Raw genomic sequence first — 17739 nt, 5'->3', positions numbered from 1 at the left:
TTAATGTATATGTAGCAAGCCATTCAAACAATTTGCCACATAGAGATTTTGCTCACTTTATTTTTATTACCACTATTCTATTTACAATCAGCGTTGTTTCTGTGTCAATTATATATTCTCAATCTCATTTTATTTTTTGATTTCGGGTTTAAGGGGAAGATCTCAAAATCAAGTGTTCTGCCATTGTCGATCGAGAGAGCTAAAGAACATCCTAATTTTAAATAAGAATTTTTACTTTTTAATTAGTAATTGTTTTGACTTATTTTTTTCATTATTTTTTAAAATTATAATTATTTTAATTTTTAAAAATATTAAATTGATAAGATTTTACAAAATATATTATTAATGTGCATGTTAAGAAAACTTTTTATTTCTTTTTTCTTTTTTAATGTGTAATTTATATAGGGGCGGTTAATGTACAAATTAGTTTATATATTTTTTTCCTTTTTAATAGTTATGTTTAATGTTTAATATTTAATTATTATTTTTTAATTAGGATTTTTGTTGTGTTGACATTTGTCACTTTTGCCTCTCCTGCTATATATAGATAGATTATTAATGTGCATGTTAAGAAATTTTTTTATTTCTTTTTTTTTAATGTTTAATTTATATAGGGGTAGTTAATGTACAAATTAGTTTAGATATTTTTTTTCTTTTTTAATAGTTATGTTTAATGTTTAATATTTAATTATCATTTTTTAATTAGAATTTTTGTAGTATTGACACTTGTCACTTTTACCTCTCCTATTATATATAGATAGATAGATAATTTAAATATGCAATAATTTATGGGTTTTTATACTTTAGCTCTAAAATTTTAAAGCAAAATTGATAACGTTTATAAAGAAGGAAGCGACATTTCTTATCTTTTAAAGAAATCGAGAGAATTAGTTATCTTTACGTGTTTGAAAAATTACGATGATATGTGCTTTCAATGAGAAATCATTATGCACACGTTAAAATAAACTCTATACATTTTTGTTTTTGTTGAAAATGTGTCTTCTTAGCTATTACTCAAATTAGAAGTCAGCACATCAAAAATAAAACATAGTGAGACAGATTCCCTCAAACTACACATATAAGCAAATGCCCTAACTAAACTATGAACAACTTTGATTAGCTGATTATCGAAGAAGCAACACTAACTCAAAACCCTTCATTTATTCCACAAGTTAAATGTCAAGAACTTATATTAGTATTATTGTTACGAAAGAACAAAGGAAAAATGGTTACATTTCCTCGACTTTGAAAAATTGACTAGATGTTATAAAATTTAAAAGCAAGAACAAGAAAATATAAAGTAAGAAAAAGAATAAATAGAGAGAGAAGAGGGGAGGTTCTTTATTTTTCTGAGGGGTGAAAGATCACCAGATTGAGGATACAATGAACAAAACTCCTTTATTTATAAATAAGGGAAAAACATAGATATTTCATATCTTAGTAGATATCAACTAAATGTTTTGATAGATCTTATCTATATTCTTGATAGACATTCACTATAATGTAAATACATTTATAACACTCCCTCTTGAATGTCTAATTGATAGATAATGTGTCTCGTTAAAACCTTACTAGAAAAAACCCAATGGGAAAAAAATCTAATAAAGGAAAAGGAGTACACATCTTAAACAATACGTATATAGGTTGCCTCATTAAAAACCTTACTAGGAAAACCTAGTGGGACAAAACCTCATAACGAAAAAAGAGTACAACACGTATTAACTCTCCTAATGAGAACATTCTTTAGTCTTTGCATCCCGATCTTGTATACCATATTCTTGAAAGTTGTAGTAAGAAGAGACCTGGTGAATAAATCAGTCATATTGTCACTTGAACGAATTTGTTGCACGTTAATATCACCATTCTTTTGGAGCTCAAGTATAGAAAAACTTTGATGAAGAGTGCTTCGTTCTTTCTCCTTTTATGAATCCTCCCTTAAGATGTGTTATGCATTTATCTCTGTATAGAACTGTAGGTACATTGTCACATTTTAAACCACATTTTTCTTAAATGAGATGTATCGTGGACCTCAACCATACACATTCTCGGCTAGCTTCATGAATAGGATATTATTTCGCCATGGTTCAATGAAGTGGCTAGATAGACTGCTTTGTATATCTCCAAGATATGACAGTGCCCCACATGTGAAAACATTGCATGGTTGAGACCGAAATTTATGCGGGTCAAATAAGTACCCAACATCAGCATGACCAATAAGATCGGGACTGCAATCTTTAGAATAAAATAAGCTCATGTCTTTTATCCCATTTCGATGTCTCCTAGTAGGAGCAGAAATATACCTTGCTAACAAATTGACTGGAAAGGCTATATCAGGCCTTATAGTATTTGCAAGATACATTAGTGTTGTGCATCAATGACACTAAGATATGATACTTCATATTTCTCATTTCAACAAATAATTTATTCCTTTTGAAACCTCTCCAAGAGTTTCAACAATATTCAGACCATCAATTTATCCCTTATAAGGACATAAAACAAGATTCCCAAAAACTGTATATGTTTCATACATTTTGAATCCTTTAGGAATTTTCATATGGATTTTTGTGAAGTGACAGTATTAATACTTGTGACATCTTCAAGTGTTTGGACTGCAAATCAAATAAGTGTTACGCTTATCGAGATGCATCCTTTCATGTCACCAGATAAATATTTCTACGCCAGCATGCTTAAATTAACGTAGAATTCAGATCCTCATAATCTTTTATAATATTGTGTCAATATTATATTAAAGATGTTATCGATAATATATCATTTTGCATCGGTTCACAATGTGACATAATATTTTGAGATCTCATCACTTCATTATTTTCAGGTACCTAAACCACTCATAAGGTTTCACGAATTGTTATTTAGTAGGTTTTTCAAGAGCACATTGCCTTCTTATTATGATTATTTGCTCCTTATCCTTTTCAAGGATTATTTTATTTGGAATCGATTGGTCTATCACGCTTCACGTATGCACAGATTTTGTCCTTTAGGAACACAAAATAGGAGCACTTGCAGCTTAAATTGAGATGCTTTCGGCATTTGACTTGAATTATCTTTTAAATGAGAATCTATGATAATTCCTAACATATTTCTTAGCTGTTTATATTAGGAAAACTAACATACATCCTTCATCTTCTTTGATGAATCCATCTTTGTGCATTATGGTATATTCTAGGGCTGCATATCGATCGGTTCGATTCAATTTTGAAAATTATCGATTTTACTTATTCATTATCGGTTTGTATATATGCTAAACCGTTAAAGAACCCTTAATATATCGGTTAATCGGTTATTGGTTTATTGGTTTTTCATTGTTATCGGTTCGGTTATCGGGTTAACCGTTAACATTAAACATATCTAATTTGAAGTCCAAAGCTAGTAAGCAACTTCCTTATAATCATGAAATACTTTTCAAAATGACGTCCCCATATGTTCTAGTTCAATGCATTCTAATTCAGATTATTAATAGAGAATTTAGAGAAGATCAAAGATTCAATGCAAGTCTCTTTCTTGGTTATTTAGGTAACTCTTGAAGTGAAGGGTGAAGCCTAGATATTGAACTTAGCAGAAAAACTAAAAGCTGGGGGCATTGCTCATAAACTGTGGATTGAACAACCAGAAAACATACCAACCTGTGTTGCTACAAAACCCTATCCAAAATCCCTGGTATCTTCATTTTTCAAGAAGCTAAAACTATGTAAATGATGAATTTCAAGTGCAGCTGCTAATGTGATATTGACACAAGTTGGCTTTGTTTCGGTGCTATGGAATTGAAATTAGTTTTGCTAATGATGAGCTACGCTATTTGTAGTGATTAATATTTCTTGTTGAGCCCTTTGACCTGTGCATGCGGTTAATCTAGATTTATAATCTGGTGATTCTGGTCAGATGAGTATCGGTCTTATTTTCGTCTATATGCCATGAATAAAAAGACAAAGGATCACAACAATAAGCAAAACACGTCCCTTTCTTAAATGACCATTTCTTAAATGTCTTTATATTAGTACTGTGCGATCAAAACACATAAATTAATTCCAACCAACTAATGCAACACAACAACAACAGCGACCCAACATCACAGACACAAATAAATTCTAGAAACCAAAAATTCAATTATGCAAATTCCAGAAAACAGAAAACAGGGCAAAATTGCAAATTTCAGAAACTTGAGAAAAAACCCATAATTCACACGCCAGCAAACAGATCAGCAAAAAATCCTAAACCCTAAAAATTCAATTATGACAACTCCAATTCACAAAATCCCAAATTAATCACCACAAAAAAAAGTCAACACTTTCAGTCCAAATACTTCAAACAAAGAACTAACATAGACATACACCAAAAACCCCAAATCACAACGAACATAAATTATTACCTGTGAGCGCAACAACAACAGCCAAGCAGCAAATCGTCTTTGGCCGCCTCTAATCTCTTGAGTTTTCAGCAAATGTTAAGCTTGAACCTTGAATCTCTTCAGTTTTCAGCAAATCGTCTTTGGGTCTACTGATATTATCGGTTTGAGAGATAGAGAGAGTGAGAGAGTGAGAGGAGTAGTGACTAACTTGTGAAATCAGAAATGAAATTCAGCAAATCGTCTTTGGGTCTACTGATATTATCGGACTTTGAAAGAAAGGCGGAGTGAGAGAGTGAGAGGCGGAGTGAAATCAGAAATGAAAATATGAAATGTGATATGTGAATCCCTTTCTCCTTAGGGTAAGTAATGACGGTGGGCTGAGCTTGGGAAATGCGATTTAAATATTTAATTTATTAATTGGTTGGGCCCTTGAAAAGTTGGGAACTGTAATTATAATGGATATATTTTGACTAGCGGGTTATCGAGTGGCCCGATATAAATTTTAGGAAAACCGCCACCCGAATCGATAACCCATTAATGAAAAATTTGAAACCGACACCCGACTCGATAAGTTAAAAAGCCAAACTGTTAACCTGATAAATAAATTATCGATTCGGTTTAACGGTTTGAACCGAAATGTGCACAGCCCTAGTATAGTCATTAATTGTATAATGCACATCAAAATTATTAGATGAAAAGTTGGTTCCTAACCTTGAACCAATTGAGAGGGAAGAAATAATCATAATTTATTGGTTTAATGCATATAAGTACTTTTGTATATAATATAGCATATTTCAAACCAACACATGAAGTTTTGTTTTCACTAGCAATAGTTCATCTATTTATCGAAAGCGTTCAATACTAAACCAGCATTCTCAAGATGAATTGTCTTGATTACACAATTTGAAAATTATGCTCTTAGCTCAATTTATATTGAGCAAGTAACTTTATGAATGTCAAACTGCAGGTTGACAATAAATGTACATGTGATTATCTTATATCGATGCATCTTAACAGATCACATGACGGGTGAACGAGTTCATATTCACCTTTTATATTTTTCAAATTTTAATGGATTCAATCCCAATAGTTGTTGGTCCAACCAACTTATCATGAGAGAAATCAACATAAGCAATATTTGAAGAGTCTTTTAGTTCTTCAATATATGTCTAATATTGAATATGCACATCTTCAGGATGTCCCAATTGTTCATGTCAATTTATAAACTTTTATACTAGTAAACTTCAAGTTTACCATGACATGTGTATTTTACTTTAGTAAATTTCAGATTTACCATTACATGAATAAATTTCAGATTTACTACTTTAGAAGTAGATTTCAAAACAACTCTTCTCAGTTATTCTGCCTCTTTCGAAATTGAGTTGTGATACCATCACAATCAAGTGCACGTTTGCATTAATAAGCTTCTCATTCCCCAAGAATGGAATATAGTCGTGTCTTAAGCCTATCAAATTATGATAGCTTATAGCCTCTTTTAAGATATTGCTAGTTCTAGAGCAAATCGAGGCATACATATGGTTGTAGAGAAATTTTCTCTAACATATCTTATAATCATATTAAGCGTGTAAAAATATTATTACTTTTGATGATTATTATCATATTATCCCTTAATGCTTATATCCATGCATTCAATCAATTGTTTTCTTTTAGATATATTATGCACTACTACCACATTCCTTTCAAGGATGGAACAAGTTATCAACTTTCAAATTCATCATACATTGCTACCATATTCAATTAATGGAATAGAGCATAGCAATAGGATACGTTTCATAACTGTCACCAAACACCCATTATTTTACCTTACCCATCATAATATCATCAATATGCTGTATTGAGATTCAAACTCAATATCTTATCCATATAAAAAGACATCTTAGACTATAACTCGATAGGACTTGAACTCAATATCTTATCATCATGGTGCATTAAAATTTTTAACCCAATGTCTTACCCTTTTAATGAGATTAGACTTAAATTCATCATCATATCTTTTAACAATATTATTCTTCATGAACAGATTTAAAGCATAAGTGGTCCTAAATCAATTATTTATCCTCAAATCCAATAATAATTTTATCATTAATAGCTAAAAACAAATAACATAAGGAATTACTAACCTTGAAATATTTTAGATTTATAATCTCACCTTATTTGACAGAGTCTCATGCTGATAACGTGCTATAAAATATAAAAACAAGAACAAGAAAATATAAAGCAAGAATAAAAATAAATAGAGAGAAGAGAAGGTTTATTTTTCATAAGGGATGCGAGATCATAAGATTGAAGATATAATGAATAAAATTACTCTATTTATAGGGGGAAAAACATAAATATTTCATATCCTAGTACAACTAAATCTTTTGACAGATCTTATTTATAGATATTTACTATAATGTAACTAAATTTTACTTATATTATTGAAAAATATTTATTATAATATAAATACATTTATAACACTAAATTAATTCTTTGTTATATTTATTTCCATTATTATATTTCGACGTTAAATTTATGCTTCTATTTTATATTAAAAAATTAATCAAATATTTTAAAATTAAATTTACTTTCAATAGCATACTTTTACATCAAATTTATCCAATCTAGTTTTAAAAAAAAATTAACTAAATGCAAGTTTGTGCTACTTGCGGTCAAATTTTGCAAGAAATGGACTATTTTGGGCGTCGCCTATAGTGTTCCTGCGGAGGCTTCCTCTTATTCATGGTTTGTCACTGGACAAAGAGCAACGCAGTGGGCAAAAATGTGGAGAAAAGCGCTGCGTAGACCTTTTTGTTCACAACCAGAAGTACCCAGTTTGTATTCCTTTCTCCAACCTTCAATCTTCTCCTTAAAAACATCGCAATCACCTTCTACAACCCCACCTAAACCCCATGACAGAACCCCTTTAACCTTAACTCAAGAGCACAAATCAAATCTTGAAATCACACTTCAAGACTCCATCAAAAGTAGCAACACAGATGAAGCTTGGAAATCATTCAAGATTCTTTCAAATTACTCGTCTTTACCTAGTAAGTCACTTACTAATTCACTTGTTATTCATTTGTTGTCAATGAATGACACCCATAATGTAAAAAGAGCATTTGCATCAGTGGTTTATTTGTTAGAGAAGAAACAAGAATTGTTAAAGCCTGAAACTGTGCATGTACTGTTGAGCTCAATGAGGGATGGTGGTGGTGGTGTTGCACCTGCTTTTGCATTGGTGAAGTGTATGTTCAAGAACAGATTTTTTATCCCTTTTGGTTTCTGGGGTGATGTACTTGTGGAGATTTGTAGGAAAAATGTGAACTTTGGTGGGTTTTTACAAGTTTTTAATGAGAATTGTAGGATTGCTATTGATGAGAAGTTGAATTTCTTGAAGCCTAGTTTGTCAGCTTGTAATGCTGCATTAGAAGGTTGCTGTCGAGAGGTTGGATCAGTTGGTGACGCGGAGAAAGTAGTAGAGACCATGTCAGTTTTGGGTGTTAGGCCTGATGAATGTAGTTTTGGTTTATTAGCTTATTTGTATGCATTGAAGGGTCTTAAAGAGAAAATAGATGAGTTAGAAGGTTTACTAAGTGGATTTGGTTTTCCGGATAAAGGGGTTTTTCGTAGTAATTTGATCAGCGGATTTGTAAAGTGTGGTAATTTGGCATCTGTTTCAGCAACTATTCTTCAAGGTGTAAGAGAAACGGGTGGACAAGGATTATGTTTTGAAGAAGGAACTTATAATGAAGTAGTAAGTGGATTTCTTCAAAATGGGAGCATAAAAGATTTAGCTACTTTGATTGGTGAAACTCAGACCTTGGAATCTCTGTCCGTGATTGTTGAGAGATCCATTGGATATGGCATCATAAATGCTTGCGTTAATCTCGGGTTATTGGACAAGGCACACATGATATTTGATGAAATGAATGCTCAGGGGGCTTCTTTAGGTCTTGGAGTCTACCTTCCAATACTGAAGGCATATTGCAAAGAGCAAAGAACCGCTGAAGCTGCTCAACTGGTGACAGACATAAGCAGTTTAGGTCTCCAATTGGATGTTGTTACGTATGATGCTCTAATTGAAGCTTCAATGTCATGCCAAGATTTTCAGTCTGCATTTTCTATGTTTCGGGACATGAGAGAAGCAAGAATACCTAACTTGCAAGGGAGTTACTTGACAATCATGACCGGTTTAACCGAAAGTCATCGGCCCGAGCTCATGGCAGCTTTCTTGGATGAGATTGTTGAGGATCCTAGGATTGAAATCGGAACACATGATTGGAACTCCATCATCCATGCTTTCTGCAAGGCTGGACGGCTAGAAGATGCAAGGAGGACTTTCAGGAGAATGACCTTCCTTCATTTTGAACCAAATGAGCAGACATATCTTTCTCTAATTAATGGATATGTGACTGCGGAGAAGTATTTCAATGTGTTGATGCTATGGAATGAAGTCAAAAGAAAGGTTTCAGCAGAAGGAGAGACAAAGTTGAAACTAGATACTAGCCTGGTTGATGCATTTCTGTATGCATTGGTCAAAGGGGGCTTCTTTGATGCAGTAATGCAAGTTGTGGAGAAATCACAGGAAATGAAAATATTTGTTGATAAATGGCGATATAAACAAGCATTCATGGAGAAACATAAGAAGCTCAGAGTTTCAAAGTTAAGAAGGAAAAATCGCAATAAAATGGAGGCACTTATTGCTTTCAAAAATTGGGCTGGTTTGAGTGCTTGATGAACTCATATCTGTCGCTTGCCTATTTTGCTTGATTCTGAATGCTGTATCATCTTGCTACTGGGTCCTAAAATACTCAACTTAACGTCAAAGGCTAACATGGATTTTAGGGCTTTCGATGCTGGCACAGCAAGTGCCAAACAGGAAGCTCGCCTGGTAATTATAAGCTGCAGAGCCTCTAGCAGGTGACACACAATGAAGATGTATTGTGCTTGTCAAATCATAAGGAAAAGTGTGATCGTGACTTCCAAGAAGCAGGATTATGCTCTGGGTAAAACACCAGTCTCCTCGAGTTAAATACTGCAGAACCACTCCATAGACCACTAGTCCTACCTGGCTATGACCAACATACTCTAGTAGGTGCTATATCATGAAATCTTCTTATTTGTAACGCTCTTGTATAAGATTTTTTCACTACTCTCAGCAGGAGAAATTGGCATGGTCAGACCAGAAACAGTGAGAGAAAGTACCCCTGTGCTTGTAGAAAAACTCAACAAATTACTTAATTTACTTACAAATGCATAACATCCTTGATTGGTCCGTTGATCACCAACGCTCCCTTTGATGTTGTTACTATGTGTCTGGTCAGATTATTTTGTTGTTCAACTCTTGAATAGCGGTTGCAGATATCTGATGAGGAGCCGATTTTTCCAGTACAAATTGTAAAAGCTTCTCCCTCTCTCTCTGGTGCAATAAGATGTTATAAAGTCTTTTCTTTTATAAATAAAAAGTTATTAAGTTTGTTTTTTTCTCTTCTTGCCTGCTTTTAAAATTGTTTGATTATATGGATGCCCTTATATCAAGTTGTTTTCTTAGGGTTCCAAGAGAGGAAACTGAGGATCAATTATGTGCTATGGACATTGAACATGATTTTTTTGTAGTTGCATTGGTTTTTGCTGGACTTGTGTCCAAAAGGGAAAAGTTACCCGAAATTCAACTTTGGTTCTTTGGTTAGCATGATTGTTGATTGCTGTTATCGATTTCTTTGTGTTGGTTTCACATAGGGATGTAGGTAGAATTTGTTAATGTTCATCTTCAATCACGTAATGCTGATTTCTATGATGCAATTGTCGTGCTTGAACAACCATCATTTTGTAGAAATTCTTTTAGCTACTATATAACTGGTAAAGTTGCTGTCATGTGACCAGGAGGTCACGGGTTCAAGCTTTGGAAATAGCCTTTCTGCAAGGTAAGGCTGCGTACGATACATCCTTGTGGTGGGGCCCTTCCCCGGACACCACGCATAGCGGTAGCTTTAGTGCACCGGGCTACCCTTTTTTTACTATATAAGTGAATCATGGCACTTCAAAACATTTTAGCTGCCTCTTCAAAAGAATCTGAATATTTGATTATAACCTTGTTTGGAACTTGGAAGACTTTTTTGAACTGAAACTAATCAAAAGAACTGTTTAGAGGAGGAGTTTCAGAAATGCATTTATACCAAGAAATTTACATCGCAGCATGCTGAATTATTTTGTTTTAACTTTTAATACTTTCTAGTAATCATTCTGTTGTCTGAAAATGTAATCTCTACAACTGTGATCATCCAATAAATTAATATTCTTAGGGGGGAAGGGAAAACCACGTCCTTTGAAGTTTGAACAAATTAGTATTAAGGTATAGGTGATTGATGGACAATTCTATTAGCTAGCTGTTTTAGTTACTGTCATAATCACATTAGTTTTGTGTACAGATACTTGACAAATTTGTTAAGTAAATAATGTGATGTGGTGTTGTTCCAAAAGAAAATAACTTTACCAGATTGGAGTACTAGATTCTATACTAATATTAACTTATTAAGGGAGAGGAAGATTTTTTTTGGCGAGGCTCTAGTTTTCGCTGACAGATATATTGATGAAGGATGATAGCTGTATGTGAATAAATTCACTCCTGATGATTCATTATCGCTTGTTTTATCTGAACTCAGCGGCATACTCTGGAATTTGTAAAAGCAGTGCCAGCCTATTATTGCTATTTGTCTTGTGACTGAGTTTGAGTTTAGGAGTGATCATTTTATGGTTTTACTTCCTGTCTCAAAATGACATTTACTTTGTATTATTTACAAGTGATGCCAATTGTTGGAAGAAAGTATCACTATCCCAAAGGGAGAGCGTACCTCATGGATTAGGAAGAGCTTGTTGAATCTGCTGTTTCTGCACTAGTGGGAATGGGTGATACAATCAAGATTCCTTCAGTTCTGGAATCTGCTATTTCTGCTCCCTGGAAGAGCTTTCTGAATCCGAGGAATATGTCTAATTTTTTTTTTTCACTATGTGGACACACCTCAGGCTAATTTCTATTCCCCATAATTTTTCTGACACCTGTTTTTGTATGCATATTTTTAGCAAAATATTATTTACATACATGTAAGCAATTACATTGAATGGAAAATGACAAAAGTTGAACAGAAACCAGTACGTTTATGAAAGAATGACGAATGTTGAACTCTACCGATACAGCTTGCTACTGCTCTTCTTATATCTATATTCAATATGATGAAGATTTTGGGGGAAAGTTGGAAGGACCTTTGAATATGGAGCATTTAGGTTTTGCTAATCCAGATTGTTGGAGTTCATAGCTATATCCATAGACGCGAATGACTGTCCATCAGTTTCTTGTACTATGTTTTGTTTGAGATATTATTGTTATACACATTCATCATCTGTAGAATTTTGCAGTGGAAAACTGTGGAAAGGCTTTTCCATCATATCAATTTTGCAATTTATTCAAAGACATATTTCTATTCCGTTCTGCAGTTGTTTCAGGGCGTTGCTCAGTTTGTGAATGCTTTGCAGGTTTGGAACAGTTTAACTCAGACGAGCAAATGTCAACAACATTTTGATGTTTACAAGGAATGCAAGAAAAAGGAGGTATGCATGTTGACTATTTTCTTCCACATCTATGTGTGTGAATCAGGATGGTAGTGGTATATGTTGCTCTAACCTGTGATAAATGCACTAGAAATTATGTTATGGTGAAAGTACAAAATACTTTTACCCCTCTGATATAGAGTTTTGCCAGTAAACGGTCTTCGAGAGGTTCTTCCATGGACACTTCAGAATGGTATTTTTCTTATATGGGTGTGAAGGAACTTGTGAGAGACTTTCAGACAAGTTGCTTTGATAATATTGTTATGAAAGGGAGCAAGTTGTTTAGCAGTGTAAAATAAACAAGGGTGTAAGATTGTATACTGATTAAGATTCATATGCGTGTTAGTTAAATTGTATGTTCTTGCCATCACCCTCAAAAAAGAAAATCATGCACTCTTGCTGCTAGCCAGTCCTTGATGGGATCACTATGAATGCAGACTCAACTCAGACCTGAATCTATAGAGAGAACAAAATCTCCTTGCTCTTTTTTTTTTCCACTTGGAATTATATAGCTCAACAATATTTACTTTATTTGGAACTCCTTAATTTTCATGGTGCATAAGCTGGGAGGTAGTGGTGGCAGGGAAATTGTTATCAAGTAATCAATTCCCTATGGTTTTTAGGTGTTTTGACATTGGCATCATGGAATGTCATTGCTGCTTTATGTGTTGGATGATTGTTTTCTAAGAATTGCCTTTCTTGTGCCTTCAGATTTTTCGTTAAACCCTTTTTTCTGTGTGTTGATTTTCCTGATATATCATTTTATTTATGATGTTTCATTTTCCTTTTCTGGCATGTTGCAGAGGGAAGCTCGGTTGGAGCGCAATCAAAGTCGGTCTTTATTCTCATGAGTCACAACAGATTGAAGTCTATAGTGCTATCATTATAAAATATTAATCAGGCTAATAACACTTTCATGTAACTTATTCCAAGAAGCGACTGTAATGTGGATGCTTCACGTTAGAATCAATGTGATCATGTTTGTTGTAGCCTTTTGGTAATAGGTTCATTGATTTGCAATAAATGATGAGGATTGAGTTGAATATATTTGAATGTTGATTTATAGGTGAGTATTGGGGCTGTGTTTTCTCTGTTTGATGATAGTTTACTAGTGCAAATTTTTGTGTTTCTGATCTTTCTTGGAAACAAGAAGGGGTGAGAGACACTGTTGGGTTTAGACTGGTGACTACTGTTCTCATGCTTCTAATGTCTGAGAATTGCCTTTACTCTGATAGGATTCTTTTATCTTCATCTTGATCTTGGTGATGCTAACTAACATTAGTTGCACCTATGGCAAGTACTTAAAAGAATTTGTCAGAACCAGAAATAGATAAATGAAAGCAACATGTATCCTTGAGTTTTCTTATGGGAGAATTGCACAAGTGCATCATTTATTCACAACTGTAGGAGTAGTGAAGAATGTGAGTGAGTTGTGTGGTTTTTTGTTGACCAAGAAAGAAATGGGAGTGTTTGGCGTACATTGCAGATCCACCGGTGGAGGTCCCGTACTAGATTGACTTTCTTCTCTGACGATCTTTGTGTGTCACGAAGTTTTCGCGTCAAATGAAGCAGACTGCTGGTTGGTGTCTCCATAAAAGATTTCTGTTCATTCGCTCTGCGAGCAGAGCGGTATACCGAAAAAAAAGAAGCGACTACCTTAAGCAATTCTTCTTCTTTCTTAGTTGAAGTTCCCCTTCTCCGGAGATAAAAGCACAGTCCGGTGCACTAAAATTTTCACTATGCGTAGGGTTTGGAGAAGGGTTCTAGCATAAGGGTGTACAGTATGCAGTCTTACCTTGTATCTCTGTCAGAGGTTGTTTCTAAGACTTGAACTCATGACCTCCTGGCCACATGGCACAAGATAAACATTTTGTATTCATACAAAAGTTTGGAAAAGAGTATTTCAAAAGTTATCCCGTGGAAGTAATTAAGGTGCACGCAAGCTGAATCGGACACCACGGTTATCCAAAAAAAAGGATGTAATATGATTATTCCGACACAAAATTCCACGAGTCGAGAATATTTTATAACTTATAAGTCACTTAAATATAATTTTACCATGCATATAAAGGATTTCTGATCAACAAGTATCCCTGCGACTATTTTACTACTTGATTGTTGAGCTTTACGGACATCTATTAATTAAAAAATAATTTGGAGGATAAGTAATTAATATTTTCTTGATTTGTTAAAAATATAATAAAAAATGAAAATTAAATTAAGAAAATAGGGAAAAAGTAAATTGGAAAGGAGGAAGTAATAATCTTTTTGATGTTTTATTAAAGTAAGTTTTAACCACGTGTAATAGGTAAACAAGAGAGCATAGCATAGTTCCCCTTCATCAGATCTAGGTTGCAGAGTTTCCACCATGAGAGCTCCAGCTCGAGCACTGGTATTTCCACTCATTGTCCTCCTTGTCCTTGTCACCTCTGCCTACTCATGGAAGAAGGAGGAGTTTCGAGACTGCAACCAAACCCCATTTTGCAAAAGAGCCCGTTCCAGAAAACCCGGATCGTGCAATCTACGGGCTACCGATGTGTCCATCTCCGATGGGGATCTTATAGCCAAACTTGTCCCCAAAGAAGAAAACCCTGAACAGCTCCACAATAATAAGCCTTTGGTTCTCACTCTTTCTGTGTATCAAGATGGTGTTATGAGGGTAAAAATTGATGAAGATGATCAAAATCCAAAGAAGAAAAGATTTCAAGTTCCTGATGTGATTGGGGAAGATTTCCTCAACACAAAGCTGTGGTTAACCAGAGTAAAGGAGGAGCAGATCGACGGAGATTCAAGTTTTTCGTCTGTTGTTTACTTGTCTGATGGGTATGAAGGGGTGTTGAGACATGATCCGTTTGAGATTTTTGCCAGAGAGAGTAAAAATGGGAAGAGAGTGTTGTCCATAAATTCAAATGGGTTGTTTGATTTTGAACAGTTGAGGGAGAAGAAAGAAGGGGATGATTGGGAAGAGAGGTTTAGGAGTCATACTGATACCAGGCCTTATGGTCCACAATCAATCAGTTTTGATGTATCTTTTTACGGTGCAGATTTTGTTTATGGCATTCCTCAACATGCTACTAGTCTTGCTTTGAAACCAACAAGGGGCCCTAATGTGGAGGAATATTCTGAGCCTTACAGGTTATTTAATCTTGATGTCTTTGAGTATCTTCACGAGTCACCTTTCGGGCTTTATGGTTCTATTCCTTTCATGATTTCACATGGGAAAGCCAGGGGCAGTTCGGGTTTTTTCTGGTTGAATGCTGCAGAAATGCAGATTGATGTATTGGGATCTGATTGGAATTCCAATGACTCAATGTTGCCCTTGAACAACCACAGGGTAGATACTTTATGGATGAGTGAGGCTGGTGTAGTGGATACATTCTTTTTCATTGGTCCTGGGCCAAAAGATGTGGTTAGGCAGTATACTAGTGTAACTGGAAGGCCGTCTATGCCACAGTTATTCGCAACTGCGTACCATCAATGTAGATGGAATTATAGAGACGAGGAAGATGTTTATAATGTTGATTCGAAATTTGATGAGCATGATATACCCTATGATGTTTTGTGGCTTGACATTGAGCACACAGATGGGAAGAAGTACTTTACCTGGGACAGGGTGTTGTTTCCTAACCCAGAAGAAATGCAGAAGAAGTTAGCTGCAAAGGGTAGACACATGGTTACCATTGTGGATCCTCATATAAAGAGGGATGAGTCTTACCACATACACAAGGAGGCCTTAGAAAAGGGATACTATGTTAAGGATGCTACTGGTAAGGATTATGATGGATGGTGCTGGCCTGGTGCCTCATCATACACCGACTTGCTGAACCCTGAGATTAGGTCATGGTGGAGTGACAAATTTTCACTTGATAGCTATGTTGGCTCAACAAAGTATTTATACATCTGGAATGACATGAATGAACCTTCTGTCTTTAATGGACCAGAGGTAACGATGCCAAGAGATGCTTTACATCATGGAGGAGTAGAGCACAGGGAGTTGCACAATTTATATGGTTACTATTTTCACATGGCAACATCCAACGGGCTTCTAAAGCGTGGAGACGGAAAAGATAGGCCTTTTGTTTTGGCAAGGGCCTTCTTTGCTGGAAGTCAAAGATATGGAGCAATTTGGACTGGAGATAATACAGCAGAATGGGAGCAGTTGAGGGTTTCAGTCCCCATGGTGTTAAGTCTTAGCATCTCTGGAATAGTATTTTCTGGTGCAGATGTTGGTGGATTTTTTGGTAATCCTGAGACTGAGTTGTTGGTTCGCTGGTATCAATTAGGTGCATATTATCCCTTTCTCCGGGGGCATGCACATCATGACACTAAAAGACGGGAACCTTGGTTATTTGGAGAAAAAAATACACGATTGATGAGGGAAGCAATACATGTTCGTTACATGTATCTTCCTTATTTCTACACTCTATTTAGAGAAGCAAACTCAACTGGTACTCCAGTTGCTCGTCCGCTTTGGATGGAGTTCCCTGGAGACGAAAACACTTTTAGCAATGATGAGGCCTTCATGGTTGGGAATGGTCTTCTGGTGCAAGGAGTTTATACAGAGAGAGCGAAACATGTTTCCGTCTATCTACCAGGGGAGGAATCCTGGTATGATTTGAGAAGTGCATCTGCATACAAAGGAGGTCATACACACAAGTATGAGGTTTCAGAAGATACTATTCCTTCTTTTCAAAGGGCCGGAACTATCATACCAAGGAAAGATCGTTTACGTCGGAGTTCAACGCAGATGGAAAATGATCCTTATACTCTGGTTGTAGCTCTTAATAGTTCCCAGGCAGCTGAAGGTGAGCTTTATATTGACGATGGGAAGAGCTTTGAGTTCAAACACGGTGCCTTTGTTCATCGGCGTTTCACATTCTCAAGCGGGAAGCTTATATCTTCAAATGCAGCAGCCCCTTCTACAGCTGAGAGTAACCTATATTCTTCTGAGTGCACAGTAGAGAGGATAATCTTGTTAGGATTGACTCGTGGAGCTAAAACAGCCCTTATTGAACCAGGAAACAAGAAAGTGGAAATTGAGCTTGGGCCAATCTTCATTCAAGGAAATGGAGGATCTGTTCTCACCATCCGCAACCCTAATGTGCGTATTGCAGATGATTGGTCGATACAAATTTTGTAAGAAGTTGGTAGTTATAATGTACTCTACGTTTTCCTATTCTCCGTTCCTCTTATATTGGGTTAAGACCAGCTAATAGGTAAATTCTTGCTAGAAGAATTAAACATGGCTGAAGATTGCTATACAAGCATGGTTTGACGCTGATCCTTTATTGAAGTCTTCAACTTCTTTTTTTTTTTTTTTTTTTGTAAGTTTCAGGCAATTCATGTAGCAGCATGCTGCATTCCTTTGTTATAACTTAAAAATACTTTCTAGTAATCATCCTGTTGTCTGAAAATGTAATCTCAATTACCATGATGATCATCCAATAAATTAATAGTTTTAGGGGGGAGGGAAAATTACGAGTTCTTTGAAGTTTGAACAAATTTGTATTTGGGGGATTGGTGATTGATGGAAAATTCTATTAGCTAGCAGTTTTAGTTACTGTCAGCATCATATTAACTTTGCCTACAGATATTTGACAAAGTTGTTCAATAAATAATGTGATGTAGTTTTGATCCAAAAGGAAATAACTTTACCCGATTGGAGTACTAGATTCTGTACTAATATTAACTTATTAAGGTAGAGGAAGATGTATTTTCACATGGCTCAAGTTCTCACTGACAGATATATTGAGTAGAAGGGCGATAGC

At 35.1% G+C, this 17739-nt stretch overlaps 2 protein-coding genes across 5 annotated transcripts; both read left to right on the top strand.

Annotated features, from left to right (window-relative positions):
* Positions 1-7023: 7023 nt before the first annotated feature.
* Positions 7024-13041, top strand: LOC107844509 (pentatricopeptide repeat-containing protein At1g69290). 4 transcript variants are annotated; one of them, XM_016688924.2, is made up of 3 exons: positions 7024-9372; positions 11897-11971; positions 12775-13041. In XM_016688924.2, the coding sequence occupies exon 1, from the start codon at positions 7146-7148 to the stop codon at positions 9099-9101; it is 1956 nt and encodes a 651-aa protein (XP_016544410.1). In that variant the 5' UTR covers positions 7024-7145; the 3' UTR covers positions 9102-9372; positions 11897-11971; positions 12775-13041. The 4 variants fall into 4 exon arrangements, with proteins under 4 accessions (XP_016544410.1, XP_016544408.1, XP_016544403.1 ...); XM_016688922.2 differs by having other exon boundaries at positions 7024-9457; XM_016688917.2 differs by having other exon boundaries at positions 7024-9461.
* Positions 13042-14204: 1163 nt separating this feature from the next.
* On the top strand, positions 14205-17446 carry LOC107844499 (probable glucan 1,3-alpha-glucosidase). Its single transcript, XM_016688901.2, has one exon. It carries the CDS (start codon positions 14340-14342, stop codon positions 17109-17111), a length of 2772 nt encoding a protein of 923 aa, XP_016544387.1. The 5' UTR covers positions 14205-14339; the 3' UTR covers positions 17112-17446.
* The last annotated feature ends 293 nt before the right edge of the window (positions 17447-17739 follow it).

The sequence above is a fragment of the Capsicum annuum genome, chromosome 1 (assembly GCF_002878395.1).
Source record: "Capsicum annuum cultivar UCD-10X-F1 chromosome 1, UCD10Xv1.1, whole genome shotgun sequence".
NCBI lineage: Eukaryota > Viridiplantae > Streptophyta > Magnoliopsida > Solanales > Solanaceae > Capsicum > Capsicum annuum.
Note: the sequence above shows the minus strand (reverse complement) of the source record. Positions and strands in the feature narration are given on the sequence as shown.

Bases quoted from the DNA above. Each gene is read 5' to 3' on its own strand.
- LOC107844509 (XM_016688924.2), top strand. From the start codon at position 7,146: ATGTGGAGAAAAGCGCTGCGTAGACCTTTTTGTTCACAACCAGAAGTA.
- LOC107844499 (XM_016688901.2), top strand. From the start codon at position 14,340: ATGAGAGCTCCAGCTCGAGCACTGGTATTTCCACTCATTGTCCTCCTT.